Source organism: Gadus chalcogrammus, chromosome 8 (genome assembly GCF_026213295.1).
Source record: "Gadus chalcogrammus isolate NIFS_2021 chromosome 8, NIFS_Gcha_1.0, whole genome shotgun sequence".
Classification (NCBI taxonomy): domain Eukaryota; kingdom Metazoa; phylum Chordata; class Actinopteri; order Gadiformes; family Gadidae; genus Gadus; species Gadus chalcogrammus.
The window spans coordinates 19,964,612-19,983,227 of NC_079419.1; the positions used below are offsets into that span (position 1 = coordinate 19,964,612).

At 45.1% G+C, this 18,616-nt stretch overlaps 3 protein-coding genes across 6 annotated transcripts; all 3 read left to right on the forward strand.

Annotated features, from left to right (window-relative positions):
• The first annotated feature begins 916 nt into the window (after positions 1-916).
• Positions 917-4,617, forward strand: zgc:110269 (probable flap endonuclease 1 homolog). Of its 4 annotated transcripts, none has more exons than XM_056596747.1 (11): positions 917-1,093; positions 1,286-1,361; positions 1,458-1,560; positions 1,741-1,795; positions 1,935-1,996; positions 2,116-2,252; positions 2,483-2,543; positions 2,630-2,761; positions 2,899-3,044; positions 3,640-3,781; positions 4,027-4,617. In XM_056596747.1, exons 1-11 carry the CDS (start codon positions 1,012-1,014, stop codon positions 4,075-4,077), a joined length of 1,047 nt encoding a protein of 348 aa, XP_056452722.1. In that variant the 5' UTR covers positions 917-1,011; the 3' UTR covers positions 4,078-4,617. The 4 variants fall into 4 exon arrangements, with proteins under 4 accessions (XP_056452722.1, XP_056452723.1, XP_056452724.1 ...); XM_056596748.1 differs by having other exon boundaries at positions 4,030-4,600; XM_056596749.1 differs by lacking the exon at positions 2,630-2,761 and having other exon boundaries at positions 4,027-4,601.
• Positions 4,618-4,694: 77 nt separating this feature from the next.
• On the forward strand, positions 4,695-10,576 carry agfg1b (ArfGAP with FG repeats 1b). The gene is made up of 12 exons (XM_056596746.1): positions 4,695-5,182; positions 6,019-6,112; positions 6,521-6,636; positions 6,915-7,053; positions 7,358-7,514; positions 7,695-7,802; positions 8,210-8,354; positions 8,762-8,841; positions 8,941-9,033; positions 9,308-9,466; positions 9,939-10,033; positions 10,320-10,576. The coding sequence occupies exons 1-12, from the start codon at positions 5,016-5,018 to the stop codon at positions 10,371-10,373; spliced, it is 1,407 nt and encodes a 468-aa protein (XP_056452721.1). The 5' UTR covers positions 4,695-5,015; the 3' UTR covers positions 10,374-10,576.
• Positions 10,577-10,603: 27 nt separating this feature from the next.
• On the forward strand, positions 10,604-16,047 carry fbxo36b (F-box protein 36b). The gene is made up of 5 exons (XM_056597219.1): positions 10,604-12,399; positions 12,592-12,700; positions 13,707-13,879; positions 14,171-14,351; positions 15,803-16,047. The coding sequence occupies exons 1-5, from the start codon at positions 12,304-12,306 to the stop codon at positions 16,045-16,047; spliced, it is 804 nt and encodes a 267-aa protein (XP_056453194.1). The 5' UTR covers positions 10,604-12,303.
• The last annotated feature ends 2,569 nt before the right edge of the window (positions 16,048-18,616 follow it).

The following is an 18,616-nucleotide window of genomic DNA, read 5'->3' on the forward strand; positions in this document are numbered from 1 at the left end:
AGTCCTCTCCCTTGCATGGTCACAATGTGAACCAAGAAACAACCGCCATGTTAGTCCTCTCAATGGTTATAATCTTACAAACACTGCCCATGGGTGATAGTTTACAAATGGGTGGGGTGACTTATAAAAGGATAAGCAATAGAGTGAGACAATTGGTTTGGGAAAGTAATGCTAGACTGGCAGTTGGAATCAGGTTATCTTGTTATGGGTTGTGGTTCAGTAGTTTGATTGAATGTTGTTTTGCTCTTAAGTGTCATAACATGACAAAATCTAGAGAGGCCATAATAATTTCCCTAAATAATCATTGCGTCTTACCCAAAATAATGTACAACTGTGTGTATACTATTTATTTACAATATTAGTATTGTTGCAACACTTGAGTTTTATAGTGTTAATGGAGCATTGGAGCAATTGCAAATACACAGTAGTTTAGTTCAACATTTTGATACCATTTATTATCTTGAGTCAAATGATGAAGGATAATGGTCATGTATTTTAATTTAGTTGGCAATGGTTTCTGGCAATGGATGTTGATGACCAAAAAGAGTAAATGCATGAAAGTTTTTTCCATTGATTCCACATTGTATGCTGGAAATAACTAGATTGCTATAAATATGTGTACTTGATGTCTGTGTATATAAAGTAATTATGTGTATATAAGAAAATATATTTCATTCTGGATGAAAGATCAATGTGAACCATGTCCATGGGCATTTAGTGAGAAATCCCAACGGGCTTTCACAACAAAAATGCTATTTGCTGAATGAATATTGCGTCTGTGATGATGTACCTATACTGTGATGTTAGACATTCATTCTTTGTCTTAATGCAAATATGTATTATTTCTTAATACTTCAGTGTAAATGATAAATGAAAGATGATGATGATGTGTCTTTGATTGTACACCACTGACCAATACTGCCCCTATTGGTCCATCCGTGTTACAGCCAAAACACAAGTCCTACTGTTGAGGTAGCGCCAGCTAAAGGAAACTATTCCCATGTCATAACAATGGGGATCACAAAACTGGCCGATCTGATTCGCATCGCAGCACCTGATGCGATCTCTTATAAAGATATAAGTGACTACACAGGTAATACATTATAACTCGGTTTAGGGTTAGTCGTAGTAACTCGTAGTATTCTATTGGTGGCTAATCCTAGTTAGCATACCCCTTTGTTATTCTGAAAGTAACTTCGCTAATGCTCAATTACAAGATGCACAAAAACAAGGAGATCACACCATGAGTATTTTGTGTATCTGTGTGTCTTCTCTCATTCATCAGGGAAGGTGATTGCGCTGGATACTTCTATTATTATGAACCAGTTTCGGACTGCTGTACCTAAACTCAACTTTCTAAGGTGAAGGTATTGGATAAATTATCAATTTTGGGCGCTCCTGGTTTTACCATATTAATTGGGCAGGTATCTGATACCTGTTTTATTCGGTGTCTTCAGTCCTATGACAGGTATCTTCTTCCGAACGCTCACCTTCCTAGAACATGACATCAAGCCCGTGTTTGTGTTTGACGGCAAGCCCCCTGGGGAGAAGCTGGCTGTGGTAAGTGTGGACAGCGGTTTGCATCAAGATGTGCGTTTCATAGATGTCTCTCCTCTGAATAAATAAGAATACGTGATATGCCAACGTGAAATTATGTTGCTATTGTTATTTGTGAGTCTGTTTAGAATATAAGTACCAATGACGTCTTGAAGACCAACAGCCCCCTGTGACCCCTTACAGCTGGAGAGGAGAGCAGAGACCGCTGGATGGGGCTCCCCAAACCGCTCTGGTGCTGGTAGGACCAAACCGTTAACATGCATTTTAGTATTGCACTGTCCATTCACTACTCAGCTTCACTTCACAACTTGTTTCCCCTTAGTATTAAATAGTCCTGAAAGTATCAGTGACGCATTTTATTGTCTATTTTTTTTTAGCATCATCACAGACCAAGGAATGCCTTCAGCTCTTGAAGCTTCTAGGTGTACCAATCCTTCAGGTAGGCTATCAGCAACAAGATGTCCTATTGCTAAATGCTTTAACTCGAGCCAATTCCCCAGAACAGACCTATTCTACCAGAGGCAGGACAATATTTGGATGCATCTCATTGTGCTCCAGGCCCCGGGGGATGGGGAGGCTCTGTGTGCGCGCCTCGTGAGTGAAGGTACTGCGGACGCGGTGGCGTCAGAAGACATGGACACCCTGCCCTTTGGAGCAGGCCTCCTCATTCGTCAACTGAACGCAAAGAAGGACAGGTTAGAGCTGTGCTCTTTACAGTGCTGTTTCTGGATTCTTGGATTCTTTAGTCAAATGTTGATGAAAGTAGAAACCTTGTTTTTTTTTATTGATTTCCACTTTTCAAAATGGTTCTTCAGAAATTAATGAGGGAAGAAGACGATGACTGAAATGTAAAAGAACTTTTCTAAATTTGATAAAAGATTGCTAATAGATGGTCTATAAAATTCGAAAATCTACTTTTTTCCAGTGAGGTTATTGAATATTCCTTACCCAAGATCCTTGAAAAGCTGAAATTAAGCCAGGAGGAGGTAAGGTCACTTTTAATAACATTAATTCACACATCGCTTCCAGCACACACATTTAGAAAACCTCCCTTGGCCTTCCTCTCTACCAGTTTGTGGACCTGTGTATTCTGCTGGGCTGTGACTATTGCGACAAGATAGTGGGTTTAGGCCCCAAGAGAGCCCTGAAGCTGATCCAGGAACATCACACCATAGAGCAAGTGGTTCTGAATATCAACAGAAAGGTGCGGGATAGGACACCTTATGAACCCTGTGGTTCATAAGGTGGACATCTTGTATTATTCACTAACTTCAGCATTGTAATGAAATCAGAGAATGTGTGAAACCAACCAACCTTTTTCTTCTTATTGCCACACTGCAGACACATCCTGTTCCTCATTTCTGGCAGTACCAAGAAGCCCGGAAGTTGTTCCTGGAGGGGGCCCGCACCGTAGCCCAGGAGCTGGTGTGGACGGAGCCGGATGAGGAGGGCCTGGTGCAGCTCCTCTGCACCACACATCATGTCAAGTGGGTAGGCTCATGTGTAGGTGGGCTTCAGTCTCACCTTATATAGAGCTAGTATATATATATATATATATTTATATTTATATATATAGACCTTGTAAGTGACGACCCATACTCTGCTCATACATTCAACATAGTTACCCTTACATTTTCCTCTAGTCATTTAGCAGACGCTTTTCTCTCAAGCGGTTAACAGTGAGGCTAGGATTAATTCAGGCATACAATCAACATTGAAATAGCAATAGAAAAAAGCTGCGCAATCTTGTTTTTTTTTTAATTTAAAATTGTAGTTGATCGTTCAAATGGATCCATTATTACAACTAAGTAGAAACTTTAAAGAAGAAGTAAACATTTTTTGCTACTAAACTAAACAACTAAAATGTAAAGCTTCTACTGAAACACAAACTGCAGGCCAATTTAAATGAGAAATACACACACAGGCCAAATTATTATTTTCTTTCTTTTTGTGTGTGTGTGTGTGTGTGTGTGTGTGTGTGTGTGTGTGTGTGTGTGTGTGTGTGTGTGTGTGTGTGTGTGTGTGTGTGTGTGTGTGTGTGTGTGTGTGTGTGTGTGTGTGTGTGTGTGTGTGTGGCCTCAGAGAGCCCAGGATCCGCGGGCGAATGGTTAAATTCCGTGAGGCGCGGGAGAAAAAGAGAAAAGAAAGGGAGGAGAGGAAGAGCGGCCCCAGCAGACAGATGCGCATGGAGGACTTCTTCAGAGTCACCAGGAAGAGGAAACAGGTGACGCCCAATGAATCATCACGGTCAACCGGGCCAGAGAGTACTAAACACTACTCTCAAATGATTTAAGCCATTATCTATCATTCTTATTAAATGAACTAACTAAACAAAAGTTAGTTAGTATTAGTGGTGGCTTGGGACCTCCAGATGGACAGAAACAGCCCTGCTAATAGAAACTTAAACTTGCTGAAACTTGAATAAATAAAAGGTAATGATTGAGTGTCTTTCTTCATCTCTTCTCCTAGCAGATGGATGGTGCCGAAGCTGTTCCCAGCAAAGCAAGTAAAAAAACCTAACAAGTCCTAGCAGAAAGCATTCCGTTGCGCCTCGGCCGGGGTTGGATGAGAACCCCAAGACCTTGCCATATTTTCTTTAAATCTACTGATTCATGTTTACCAGTCCTCCCACAAGAGACAGCACACTGGTCCTCCCAGCAGTGGTCTCCGAGGCTGCGTCCACCGCGACAGGGAAGTCACTCCAACACACGCCTGTCAATGAAGCACATAAAAGATGTTCTCGGGGTTCGCTAGACCCACAGACCACCGTCACCCAGCGCTAGGGAGGGCTATGAAAGAGACCAGTGTGTGATCCCTGCTATTGATGCCTCTGGAGACAGGGTATGTTTCATCACAAGGATATTCAGCAGACACCTGCTGGGTGACGGGAGCCAAGGCGGGGACCAAAGCCTTGAATGTTAAGTACGTCAGGGTGTCAAGGCGGGAGATGGAGAACTAGTTAGCTACCATCATACATTTTTTTATTTATTATGTTTCCATTTTGAGTCGACGATCATGTGCAGTTGTCAAGATTTTTGCAAATAAACAAAATAATATTTGGTTGAATTTCTTGTGTGTATTTTCTGTTTAGATTTTATGATTAAGTATGCATCATTTACTGTTTTTTGTAGTTCGACATCAACTTTATATACAGTATATACCTAAGTTATCATGTAATTACAAGACATAAGATTAACATTCTTACACTTGCAGCATTCCAATCCAATAGGTGGCGACTGTGTGCATGAAGTTATGTATTCCTCCTCTTTCCCACTCGGAAGAAGTCATTCATCAGTCAGCCAACAGTCTCCCCCAAACTAGACCTCTCGGCAAGGTGTCTGGCCGCCGCCGTCGCGGTACGTCTCCCCGGTAGACAGTCCCTCCATCCCCTCACCCACGTGACCTCACCTTGATACCTCCAGCTGACAGTAGCAGTGAAGCAGTAGTAGTAGTGGGTCATGGCGACGAGTGCGAAACGAAAACAGGAGGACACACATCTGAAGATGCTCCGGGAGATGACCAGCCTTCCCCCGAATCGGAGATGCTTCGACTGCGACCAACGTGGCCCGACCTACGCCAACATGACCGTGGGCTCGTTCGTCTGTACCACTTGCTCTGGGGTCTTGTAAGTGCGGTTGTCTCGTGTTGTTGTTGTTGTTGTTGTTAACGATGCAGTGTGTGACTGTTTTGATGTTGAAGGCGTTAGTTGTGTAGGGTGGGACCCCCTTGCGGTACCGTTAGCCTGCCTGCTAGGACCAGAACCGAGCAACACTTGTCTTAACCTGGGACTATCCGTCTTCAGGAGAAGGGTTCCCATGGTTTCGACCTGGATAGGTCGCATCATTGTTTGTGTTTGATTGACAGATGTTGTTTTTCTGACCGCTCGGTGGGTGGTCGATGTTGAGGTGAGAATAGGGGATATCGTAAGTTATTGTTGGTCCTCATCTTGGCTGCCCACCATCATGTCAGCAGTGCAGTTTAAAATATGTTTGCTGCTTACTCAAATATGTGACTAGCATTATAAAACATAAAGTCGGAGGCAGAAGTGCCTCGGACGTCCGAACACACCTTTAGTATACAATAAAACATGGGGCGGGTGTTTTCTGCATCGCTGTTAGTCTCGGAAACCACTTCTCGACCCTTCGAAACTCGCTTTGGAAACAATTCTCAACTTTGGTTTGGATTTTTACCGTATCGGTGGTCAATTGCCCACATGGAATAAATTTGTCTCTTCAGACTCTATACACTATAGCCTTCTCAAACCCAGGCCACACTTGGGTGAATCCATTTAATCTGTTTTTATTATTGACAGATGATAAAAACAAGCGTAATGTGGTGATTCATACCCTGCGCTACATTCATTTTTAGCTTTGGTTGTTGTTTTGGTGTATTTTGGTGTGTTTTTTGTTGCATCTTGCTCTCTGCTGCGAACCTCTCCCCTTTCTGCCTCCTCACACACAGGCGAGGGCTGAATCCCCCACACAGAGTAAAGTCCATCTCTATGACCACATTCACACAGCATGAGATCGAGTTCCTACAGAAACACACCAATGAGGTATGTGTTTCCTTATCGGTATCCACGCAGCACACACATTTAGAAAAAGGCTCTGTGTGTTCCGCATGCATTATCCTCTCAGATGTCTATCCGTTATGGGCTAGAACGAGTACTTTATTGGCAAATCACTGGGCTTCGCTCAGACAACTTTATTTGCATTCCTCTCCACCCTGCCCCCCACACACACACACACACACACACACACACACACACACACACACACACACACACACACACACACACACACACACACACACACACACACACACACACACACAAATTTACGCACGCCTTGTCACCCCCTCCCCCTCCCTCATGTCGAACCTCTCTCTCCCCCTACTCTCTCCGACTCCCTTAACATTCCTCTTCCCTGCACCCCCACCCCATCCCGCCGACCTCCCCCGCCAGGTCTGTAAACACATCTGGTTGGGTCTCTATGACGACAGGACCTCAGTTGTTCCTGACTTCCGGGAACCGCAGAAAGTGAAAGAATTCCTTCAGGAGAAATATGAGAAGAAAAGATGGTAATCTGATTTCACTCTTGTTTCGGGACAGTCACAGACGTTCTTGTTGTTACTTGTCTTCGTGTTTAGTCGATGACAAACATGTTGCTCAAAGATGGCACAAAAAGCCGGATCTTTGCCAGGAACCAACTGTTAATTGACTGCTTAATTGTATTGGAAACAAAATACATATACATATCTATAATAATGTATGTATAAAACATGTGATAACAATAACAACCAACAGCCATCCGTTCTAATGTTAACATGAGACGGTTCCTCCTTCCCTGGGGGTCCAGGTATGTCCCCCCGGAGCAGGCCCGGCCAGTGTCCACCGTCCAGGCCGGCGTGTCGGGCTCCTCGGCCAGCAGCACCGGCAGCACCCCGGAGGTCCAGCCCCTCAAGACCCTGCAGCTCACCAAGACCCCCCCACGCAAGGTACCGGCTGGGTTTGATCCCCATGGACGCCGCCTTCCCTGTGGGCGTCCTTGAACAGGATTTCCTAGCAAGAGAGCTAGGAAATGACCTCCATAATGACCTGTATCTGAATTCACTGCAAACTAATAAATCCTGTTCTAAATGATAGAATAGTGACTAAATGGTAAATCACAGGACATCCCTGATAAAAAAATCCTGCTTAATGATCACTGCCAGCATCCGACTGCAATGCATTAAACCAGCCGCTCCCACCAACACCCTCTGTTCCTCTGTCTGCCTCCCCCCCCCCCCCCCCCCACCCCAGTCTCCTGGACTGGGTCGCACCAAGGTGCACCTCGGTGGGCAGGAGAAGAAGTTTGACCTGCTGTCTGCCCTGGGAGGGGACATCTTTGCCGGTCCGCCCGCGCAAGCCGCCGGCTCGGCCAACTTTGCCAACTTTGCACATTTTCCGACGCAATCAGGTAACCGCTTTCACAGTCCACCCGTCACGTTTGTCACGTGGTGTGGCGGTGTGCCTCGCGGGGATTTGTGTATTTCTCCGTGTATAGATGAACGTCTAATATGTATCCATTTACACTGCCGTCACCCCATGCTTTTGCAGCCGTGATCAGCGTTTTGTATCCCTTATCTGTTGGTGGCAGCTGCCTCTCAGGGTCATTCAAATGCCAACTTTGCCAACTTCGAGGCTTTTGGAAACTCTGGAATCCCATCCCATCTGAGCACGTCACCCTCCACCTCATTTTCGTCAGGTACCCCTACCGACCCATCTATCTCCCAACCCCCCCCCCCCCCCCCATTCTCCACTCATACTGAGCAACTATGCTTCCACTTTACATTTCAGTCGTCATTATTTACGATGAATACTTGTGTTAGTTGTGTGCAACAGAAAAATAAAGAATTGGCGTATCTGCCAAAAGATTATTCTAAATGACATATTATACTTACAGTGTCAAAATCTCCCACCGTATAACTGAATTAACGGTCATGCTTTCGTTCATTTCCTGGTCCCCTTTGCGTTGCTGCTGTTTTGATTTTATTTAAGCATACACACTTACTGCCTGTCTTCCTCGACAAGATTCGGAAGGTTTGACCGTCTCTATCTCTCCCTCCCTCCCTCCCTCCCTCCCTCCCTCCCTCCCTCCCTCCCTGGCCTCAGGGGGTGGAATTCCCATCCCCTCCATCTCCAGTGTGGTTCCCTCCCAGTGCCAGATGGGCAGCTCCTCCGAGGACCGCTACGCTGCCCTGGCTGAGCTGGACAACCAACTCAGCTCCTCAGCCCCCACCGGCAGCAATGTGCAAGGGTGAGGAGGGAGGGAGGGAGGGAGGGAGGGAGAGCGAGAGCAGCCATGAGCGGTAACTTCCATTGAAACAGAAGTGTAGACAGTGATGCACACTGAATGTTGTTACTCTGGCTGGGTTTTTTAAAACAAAAGATTTTGAGATAAGGTCGATCCCTGTTTAGTGTCCGAATCTTCCTGGCAACAGAGAATTAGCTTTCTTCAAGTATGCAATTTGGTTTGCAGGAAAAACTTAAAGACAGCTGAGAACGACAATCACATAATATAGTCTAAACACTTGCCGAAATATGTGGGAGCAGAATTAAAAGACGTTTTATACTGTGTTTGGAGTTTAGGTCAGACGGTTTCTTCCAACCAAACAATGTCTCTCAAAGGAAAGGTTTCAACATGCTTGATGACTGTGTTTGTAGGAATGTCTTTGGACCGGCGTTGGGGAGCTCGCCCGCACAAACTCAATCCGTCTTAACCAGCATGCAACATGGCTTCGGAGGTAAACAGAATTATTCTTATTAATGCTCTGAACACTCTGCATGCTTTTCTCCTTCATATTTCAATGCGTAACGTGTTCATGCTGTTGGGGTTCTTCCAGCGGTACCTTCCACAAACCCCTTTGTTCCCTCAGCCGTCGCCCCAGAGATGGCCAACAATCCTTTCCAGAGCAACGGCAGACCTCCTCCTCCAGGTCTGTGTCTAACACTTTGTCTTCCATTGGCGTATATTTGATTATAATTTGGCCAAACCGTAAGAGAAACGGTAAGACAAATCAGTGTCTAAATCTCCACCACAACCCCCACCCCTGTGTGTGTGTCTGTGTGTGTGTTCCTTTGTGGTTGTCCCGGTGTGTCTGTCCCTGTGCGTTAGCTCCCATCTGTGTCGGGTGTCCCCATACGTGTGTGCGTGTGCATTCTTGCGCGATTGAAAACCGACCCTTTCTGTATGGCCCGTGTGTGTTGTAGCCTCTTTCGCGACTGGCTCTATGAGCATGCCTGCTGGCTTTGGGAATGCCCCCTCCTACTGCCTCCCGACCAGTTTCAGCGGAAGCTTCGGGCAGCCCTTCCCTGGCCAGGCCCCAGGCCCCTACCCCCAGCCTGGGGCCTACCACCCACAACCCAATGGTTAGTGCCCCATCCCTGCTCCTAACTACCCCAGTGTCCCCTGCCCCCCCCCCCCCTACCTGTGCACTACCTTTCCCTGGTTGGTTTACATTTACATCCACAGTTGCTTATGAACACATGAAAAAGACCAGCGGGCAAATCATTTGGAATGATGTTTTATTCTTCTTCTTGCCTCGTACTTGTCACATGTGGTGCTCCCTTCTGAGTTCAACTCTTGCGCAGCGAAAGTAATATTCATTGGTAGTTGCTGCACTGTGTGCATTGGTTGGAATAGCTGCTAAACTTCAATCCCTCCTTTTGCTTGTGGGTGTGGAGTCACATATTTTTGTCATTTCACTATTTGACAACGGTACAAAAGAGTTTTCCTGGAGATTTGTTTTGAATATACAAACGCATGATAACATGAAGAGACTGGATTATTTGTGTTAATTGTGCAGCCCTCCGGTCTCTCTCTCTCCCCGCCCCACTCCAGGCCCTGTTTACCCCATGTACGGTCACACCAAGCCCACCATGGCCCCCTTTGGCCAGGCTGGGGCCGGCCATGGCCTGTCTAACAACCCCTTCATGGTGAGCAATGAGCATGCTGGGAAACTACTCTACATGTTTCCCAGAAGAAGAACTACATTATCCAGTGTGTTGGGGTGGGTGGGAGGAAGCTTCTCACAGGAATGTTGATTAACGGGATGAAAGGATCCGATTCAAAACACATCTGGCTAGAAAGTAATACACTTTCTACCGCATCAAAATGAAATGCTTTTATTAGCACTGTGAAAAATAGTGTTTACTGTCTGTAGCTGAATAACTTTCATACCACTGACCTCACCCCACCCCCCTCTCATGTTGTCTCCTTCAGGCCTCTACTGGAGCGTTCTCTGCTGGAGGATCCTCCAGCAACCCCTTCCTGTAGCACACCTTCCAGTCCCCGCCACCGGGGGGCAGCATGCAGCACATACTCTACACTCCCACACACTGTCTCGTACAGCTAGTGACAGTACATTTTCTCAAACAAAAAGACTAATAATCAAAGATTTTTTATTTTATTTCTTAGAGAAGAAGAAAAAACGTTTACATGAACACGATGAAGGAATTATAAAGGACTATTACTCAAGACTTAAGGGTGGGGAGGGGAGGGAGGGTAATTATATACCCTATGGACTATATACAGAACTCTATACTCTTTATTTCTTTGTCTATGCGCGTAAGGTCGTAGTGCATATCCTAATTTGTAATCGCTATTATGTACATGTTATGTGTCTGGAACAGCTTGGACTGGGTTAACCAAGGTGTGTTGAGCTCCATGCCTTGGGGAGATGGCCACTACAATGTATATTTTAAATTACTAAGGCTGTATACCTTAAGCTTTTTATTTTCCTCGAGGAGGGTTCCTGCCAAATCTGCCATCACTCTGGACCTTTATAGAGATGTTTGTTGTTTTGAAAGTACGTTTTGTCCCCCAGTGTGGAGACAAACCGGGGATGATGATGGTGAACAAGTGTCCTACATCGTATTCTCTTTAACAAAAAAAACGTGCCCTCATTTTATTTTAGAAGAACGTAGCTCTATACAACGTGCCTGGAAGGCCTATATATAATGCCTGCCGGCTCTATCTAACTATAGAACTGTCCTATATATATATATATATATATATATATATATATATACGGCCTGTGGAGATTTTAAAAAGGGAAAATCTGAATTTGAAGATCATCCCTGGTACGAGGGTCTTGCGTACGTTTTGTTTCAGCACAAAAGCCCAGGTCAGAGGAGACTTATTGAGGCCAAGTGAAAGAGAAGGGCGTCTTTTATGAACTTACCTGCATGGAGTTATGAACACCAATCAAACTTCATCATGATTTCTTTACCCCCTGACGTGCGTGTGTGTGTGTGTGTGTGTGTGTGTGTGTGTGTGTGTGTGTGTGTGTGTGTGTGTGTGTGTGTGTGTGTGTGTGTGTGTGTGTGTGTGTGTGTGTGTGTGTGTGTGTGTGTTTGTGTTTTAACGTGCAGCACTTCAGGAGGTTCACCAATTACACTGAGGTGAGGGTAAGACTGTCTTGTAACGGTCTCAGGGTCGTTGGGGGTAACCTAGGTAATCTTTTTGCCAGAATAGGTCACCACGTACAAGTTGTGGAAATTGCTAAAGGCAAAAATGGCAGAGAATGAGGGGTTAAGCAGTCGAGGATTGGAAAATGACCATATACAGAATTTCCGTCCAGTTATTTTTTGGCATCATGAATTGTGATGGATAATAATTGACCAAGCTGTTTCTCTGCTCTTCTCTGACAGAAAAAAACGTTTATTCCTTTTCTTCAACTTTCAGACAATGAGCTTGAAAGTTAGGCGAGCGGAGAGGACCCTGTTAGAAGCTAGTGCCTGAGTCTCTGGGAATATGCCAGTGATGACTAACATTGGATTTGACAAAATGTTACTTGTTTTTACACGAATGGTTAAGTCGTTGTGTACATATATAAATATATGTATAAATAAATTAAAGATTTTTAACTACAGATTGTGCTATAGAGGATTTATTTTGGTTGGTCAACAGTTGCTTTGTTAATTATATCTAATAATACATTTTTTTATATATTTACACAAAAATAATGTTTTGGGTCAAGAAATGATTTAACAATGTGTCCACATGCTCAATACAATGTGATTTAAGGGATGTAATTCAAAATGTTCCCTAAACGAATACGTTGATACAATAAATGTACAACTCTTTAGGTCAAAATGACATTACATACAAGTATATTCAGAATATATGAGGCACACTGCTCAGTGGCACCCCTGGTGTTCCTGTGCGGTACCGCTGTTGGCATGACAACCACAACCTCGTTGACATGGCCTCTCTTCTGAAAGAACCTTTATTTGAAATAAGTGCACAAGGCCCTGCGCCTAATAAGGATTTTTATCAATTGAGCATCACTAAATCAGACGTAAGTTATTTATGGTCTTGTTCAACTTAAATGTCTGTTTGCTTCTGTTAAAGTAAATGTTTCGCCATAGCAACACCATGTCGCAACCAGTCTCCCGACAAGACGACACGGGGGCATGCGTCCAGCTCCTCAGTGCTTCAATGTGGGTTTGATTCCTCAGCTGTGTTCAAACGTTGGCAAATCCTCTTCCAGGTAATATGGAGGTATTGGAAGATTTCCCTCAGAAATGCCTCCAGGAACGCAAAGCCCGGGGAGCAGAGAGAGTCCCACCAAGACTACCTGGAGGACACCCGCCTACAGAGTAAACCCTGCTCCGTATCCCTCCGCATCCCAGCACACACAGCATGGACCGATCACCTACTGATATTAACCAGTAATCTGGGGGTTGTGGTGCAGGTGTGAACGTTGGATGTAGAAATACAACAAAAACCCCACAGATCAAATCATTCCTCATGCCTCATAATGAGCAAAAGAAGCGGCTTTGAGTCCAATAGGATAGTGAATCGATTTAAGATTTTCCCCGAGTGTATATCGTTGGATTGAGCTGCTCGAGAAAGTGTTATTTACAGGTTAAAGTTTGAACTCGGTCTATGTGCTGATGAATGACAGTATGATGAAGACTAAAGGGTTCTCTGCTGCCCCCGTGCGGTTAGATGCGGTAATGGTAGCAGTGGACCCCGCATCCCAGGCTCACTGTTGGCCCAGTATATCCGTATCCATACAATACATCAGTAGCCATACAGTACATCAGTAGCCCTACAGTACATCAGTAACCATACAGTACATCAGTGGCCATACAGTATATCAGTAGCCCTACAGTACATCAGTATCCATACAGTACATCAGTAGCCCTACAGTACATCAGTATCCATACAGTACATCAGTAGCCATACAGTACATCAGTAGCCATACAGTACATCAGTAGCCCTACAGTACATCAGTAACCATACAGTACATCAGTATCCATACAGAATAGCAGTATCCAATACATCAGTTGGCCTTTTGATTTGTTGGCATGTAAGCATTATTAAAGCAGGCTGCTTCTTGACGCAAGCCACTGTCGGCCTACCAAGGCTATTAATGCTCAAATGTAAAAGTAAATTCCCCTTATTTCTAAAACACATTGTCATTATTGAGTTTTGATGTGTGCAGGTTTTTCGGATAATCATATATTTTTAAATGATAATATTTCAGTTCATAATAACCCTTTTGGAAAAAAGGGGTTCTGCAAAATTATACATTATTAGTATTTTATAATCACACAACAAACTCCCAGGTTTAAACACCAGCCCCCCCCCTCCCCCCAGGCCAGGTGGGCCTGGTGTTCGGCCAGGGGGTCCAGGCCTACACGCTGGCCCTGGGCCGAGGCTGCTACGACTACCTGGAGCGCCTGCCTGACGCCCTGCTGCTCCGCATACTGGCCCACCTGCAGCTGGAGGAGGTGGGCGCGCTGGGCCAGACCTCCCACCGCTTCAGGAAGGTCAGCGCTCACAACACACACACCCCCACACACCTGCGTTGTTAAAGGAACGGCAAACTAGTGTTGTCTGTTGTGTGGAGGTCCTGGGGGCAGGGGAGAGTAGCTGGGACCTTTTGGTCAGTCCGGGTCCTGGGTTTGATCCCCGATGTCCACATAGTCTAACCCCTACCGGTCAGTCTGTAGATAGAAGCCGTGCTATCAGTCCTATAACGATACTCTACCGTGTCCATGTGTTGCTGGCCGCTGATCCACCTCCTGACTGCTCTGGCGTTCTGTCCCCGGGGTCCCAAGCTGTGCAGCTCAGAGGCCTTCTGGGAGCAGGCGGTGCGGGGCCACTGGGAGACGGTCCCGGCCGAGGTGGGGTCCCTCGGGCTTGAGCTGGGCTGGCGCCGGGTCTTCTTCACCAGCAAGCTGCAGCTCCAAAAGCTGATCAGCCGCCAGCGGCAGCAGCTCAGAGAGGAGGAGGAGGAGGAGGGGGAGGAGGGGGAGGGGGGATTAATAACAGAGGCCTCAGGAACCCCAGAGGCATTCTGGGATTCCGCTGGCAGCAGTGGCACAGTTCTCAGTTCTGGCACGGGAGATTCTGCTTACACAGAAAGCCTCTCCGATAGTGACACCGTCTCCGACCCTCACTCCCCGAGGGAGTCCGGATCCGGCTCAGGTGTTGTTGACACCTGGCCGAAGGAGGGCGGCGTGGATATGTAGTGAGGAGGAGGAGGAGGAGGAGGAGGAGGAGGAGGAGGAGCAGGACAGGGGAAACTTTAGAGCAGAGGCTATTAGAGCAGAGGACTCCTCTGCTATTAGAGCAGAGAAGAATGTGGGTCACTAAAGCATTTGAGGCCATCAAAGATTTTGTTTTTTAACATTAGTTATGCAATGTTTATCGTTTATGCCGATGCATTTGAAGTGTCAATTTTATTGTATTACTTGTGTTGATTTGAATGTAATCTTCTCAGTTCAGAATTTCAAGTTCTTCATACTGCCATTTCATATGCTATCCTGATCCAAGAATGTGTTGTTAATTTTCATTGTGTTATACCTTCTTAGTTAGTTACACTTTCAGTTTCATTTTGGTACCCTTACCCAAAAGGGAAATATGTTGAAGGATATCATTTTGTCAACAGTCTTGTGCCTATAAGACAGCATAGCTCAATAAAGCCAATTAGAGATGCAATACATTGCGATATTATTAATGATATAGTTTGTAATAGGTGCCACACTGCAGGGGATCTTAAAAAAGTCAAATGGGAAGCAGGGTTTAATTAATCTTGAATACACTTTATAAAAAGTGTGGGCCCGAAAGAGCAACAGAAAGCATAAACTCTTTCCACCCACAACTCTCTTTGCCACATTGATGCATCTTGCTTAGTTTTTAGATCTTGCATGCAAGTGCAAGATCAATTAATAATTAATTAATAATTAATAATTATTTGATCTTGTAATAATTCCTTTCAAATGGTCATTATACCAAACGTATTCCTTCAATTGTCCCTTTGATCACCCTTTTTTCCCTCCATCTTATATTATTACTTAATGAAATGCATCAGGAGCCAAAAGGAGACCGACCTATTAAAAACATCTCAGGGCACCGGCCTCCAGTATTGAATGGTTCTGCAGTGGAATGAGGTGAGGGGACTCCATATGAGTTCCTCCACGGTGTGTCACCCGGAAACCAGGAGCCGCCCGGGGCTGGGGCTGCCTTTACCCATGTACCAGGGGGCAACAGTAGCTCAGGAGGTAGAGCGGGTGCTTCACCAAAAGGTTCTTCGTTCGATCCCCGGCTCGTCCTAGCTAGAGTGTCGAGATGTCCCTGAGCAAGACACCTCGCCCTGACTGCTCCTGACGAGACGTCACCCTGCTGGGTGGTCTCTGTCATCGGCGTGTGAATGTGTGAATAAACTGTTGTAAGTGGCTTTAGGGCAGGACCCCTCTCCCAGGGCGGCAGAGGGCCCGGCCCCTCCTCTCCGGTCATGCTTGCCTGGTTGCGCTCGCACGCGGCCAGCGACCTAGGCGACACCGGGCGGGTTCTGCATGACGCTCTCCCGTCAGCTCCAACGCCTGCGCCCCCTACTGCCGCCCAACTGGGGGCCGGCCTGCTGCGCTGCCTCTGCCAGGGAGGAGGCATGGGCTGGGGCACCCAGGGATCAGTGGACGTCGCCCAGTGTTGAAACAGCCTCCAGCCCCCTGCTTGCTCTACCTCAGCCTTGACTGCAGCGTGGAGCACCCACCCTCAGCAGGGAGGCTACTTTCAGCTCCGATATGTGAGGATATGTGAGTTGCCGGACCCTGATTGAATAGGCAGGGGAGAGATGAGGGGATCCACGAGTAGAGTGTGGCAATAACACAATGTCAGGGTCGGGTTTGAATCCTACTGGGGGCCATCCCTATCCATGATATTAACTAGAGTTTATAGAGAAACACAAAACATTTGTATTTACTTTGAGACCATGTAAGACACTAGGGTGAATGGATCTGTGTATTACCTACTTGTTGCATTTTTTAAGGGTCATGCCTTGTGTTTTGGCCTGCTGTCTTCTCCGTATACTCTACATCCATGTTATTCACCATAGCTAGCAGCCATGATTATTGTTGCCATTGATTGTTGTTGATGGTCCATCGCAAAATATTTATATCATACAATAAGGGTCACGTAAATATGAGATTTATTTAACAACCGACCAATTGTACCATAACATAACATACAACATTGCTTGTTGAGGAAAAATGTTGGGGAAGTTTTTATTGTTTTTGTTTTGTTGATTGTTAACAACTCTTTACAAACAATTTCCAACATTATTATTATTATTGTTCTAATTGATGTATGAAGTATGGATTTATGTTTTTTATATGAGCAGTAAATAAGGAATGCATGGTAAATGATAACATCATTGGTCTACCTAGGCATTAAGTAAACATGGCTGTCTTTATATCAATGCTTTGTGACAGTAGGGAAGGGGACCTCCTGTACGTCCTACGGGGTCAGGGTCCAGGGGATTAGCATAGACAGGCGCACGTTATGAGACCTCTTCTGTGTGTCCACACTCTGGTCTTCTGCTCCTCCCTCGGCTCCCTACTTGGTCTTTGGTCTGGACATGGATTCAAGGGCAGCTCCCCAGCCGGAATGAGTTGGGATTTAGTCAATCAAGGCCTTACAAATTCAAACAATACTATTTACTTATTTTTGGAATATGCTCATCTTTGCAACTGTTTTTCCAAGCATGTGTCTTTATATATGAATGGAAATCATCACATAAAGGTAACTTGGAGAGTTGAGTGTTATTGCATGGATTGAGGTGGAGGTTGAAGTTGTTGCCAATCTTTGAGCTATGATTGGGTGTGTGTTTGGCCCCAGGGTTGCTCTTGCTCCTCCTCGGGTAGAGGGTTAGCGCTTGATGTGGGCAGTAACGGGATGGACTCACACTAAGCACAGGCCAGATGGATGGATGGCCTACTAACCTAGGCTCCAGTCCCTCCCCAAGTCTGGATTATCCTCTATAGGTGAAGGGAGCAGAGATAATAAATCAGCAGGCTCAGCCAAGATCAATTTTCTAAAACTAAGGCAAAGTAGGAGTTTGACTTGGTGATGCTTGTAGAAAATAAATATTTGAAGCTCTTATCGTGTATGATGGCATTAATTGGATGCCCAAACACAAGACTAAATTAAACAATGGCGTATGCACTTATATGTTGGGCCTTTACACAAATATAAATACAAACATTTCTAATGATGAGATTAGGTGGTTACACTTTAGAACAACTCACAAGTCATTTGCAAGCCTTTAGTTATTGCTGGACCTATCATGAACAAAACATAAACATGCATTTGCAGATGATTAATAAGTGCTACATTAAAGGGTTGTGATGCTACCACCTGGTCTGATGTTGATCAGCCATTACATGTAATGCAAAATCAACCCTCTGTTGACATCACAAGTGGGAATGTCCACTGAGGTGTGTGATAGATGAATCAGCCTGCCAGCCGGTGGACTGTACCAACTGGTAGGCTGATCTATGTATCCACACGTCACTGGAGGCTCGATTTGACCAGGGCATGTAATGGCTTATCCACATCACACCTGGTGGTAATATAGGTTCCCTTTAACATAGCACTGTTGTATTTTACCCCTCTGGCTTGATACAACTATACTTATGATTATGGTTACAGATGTTTTATGAAATAGCCTTACCACACTTCAAATAGATACAAGATATTGCTTTGAAATGCCATTGCAAAATAAATGCAAATAAACATGATACATTGCAGTGTTGAAGGCATTATAACACATATTCATCCTGTAATGCATGCATTCTTTCTACCTTGAACAAAGCAGAACAGGATATAATATAATATAAAATAATCGAACCATTTTAGGTGCTGCAAGAAACTTGCTGTTCATTTTCCAATGCAGGATCTTTACTTGCACCGACAAGGGGATTCCCTTGAACTCTGAGCTCCTAATTCCAGGTGACCCAGTAGAAGATGGAAGCACAAAGCCCTTCAATATCACCAAGTCAAGAGCTCTCTGTTCTTTAAACATTGTAACAATATACAAGCAATAGCCGAATGGCTTAATTTTAACCGGGCATACTGGCAGATTTTGCGAAAATCCATTTCAAGTTATAATCAAAGCATTTCAGCATTCCATTCTATCTCTACATGGATCATGATATGAGGTGTCCAATAGATGTAATGCAGGTGGACAGGCTGGATAGACTGGGGACTTGAGGGCCAAAGGC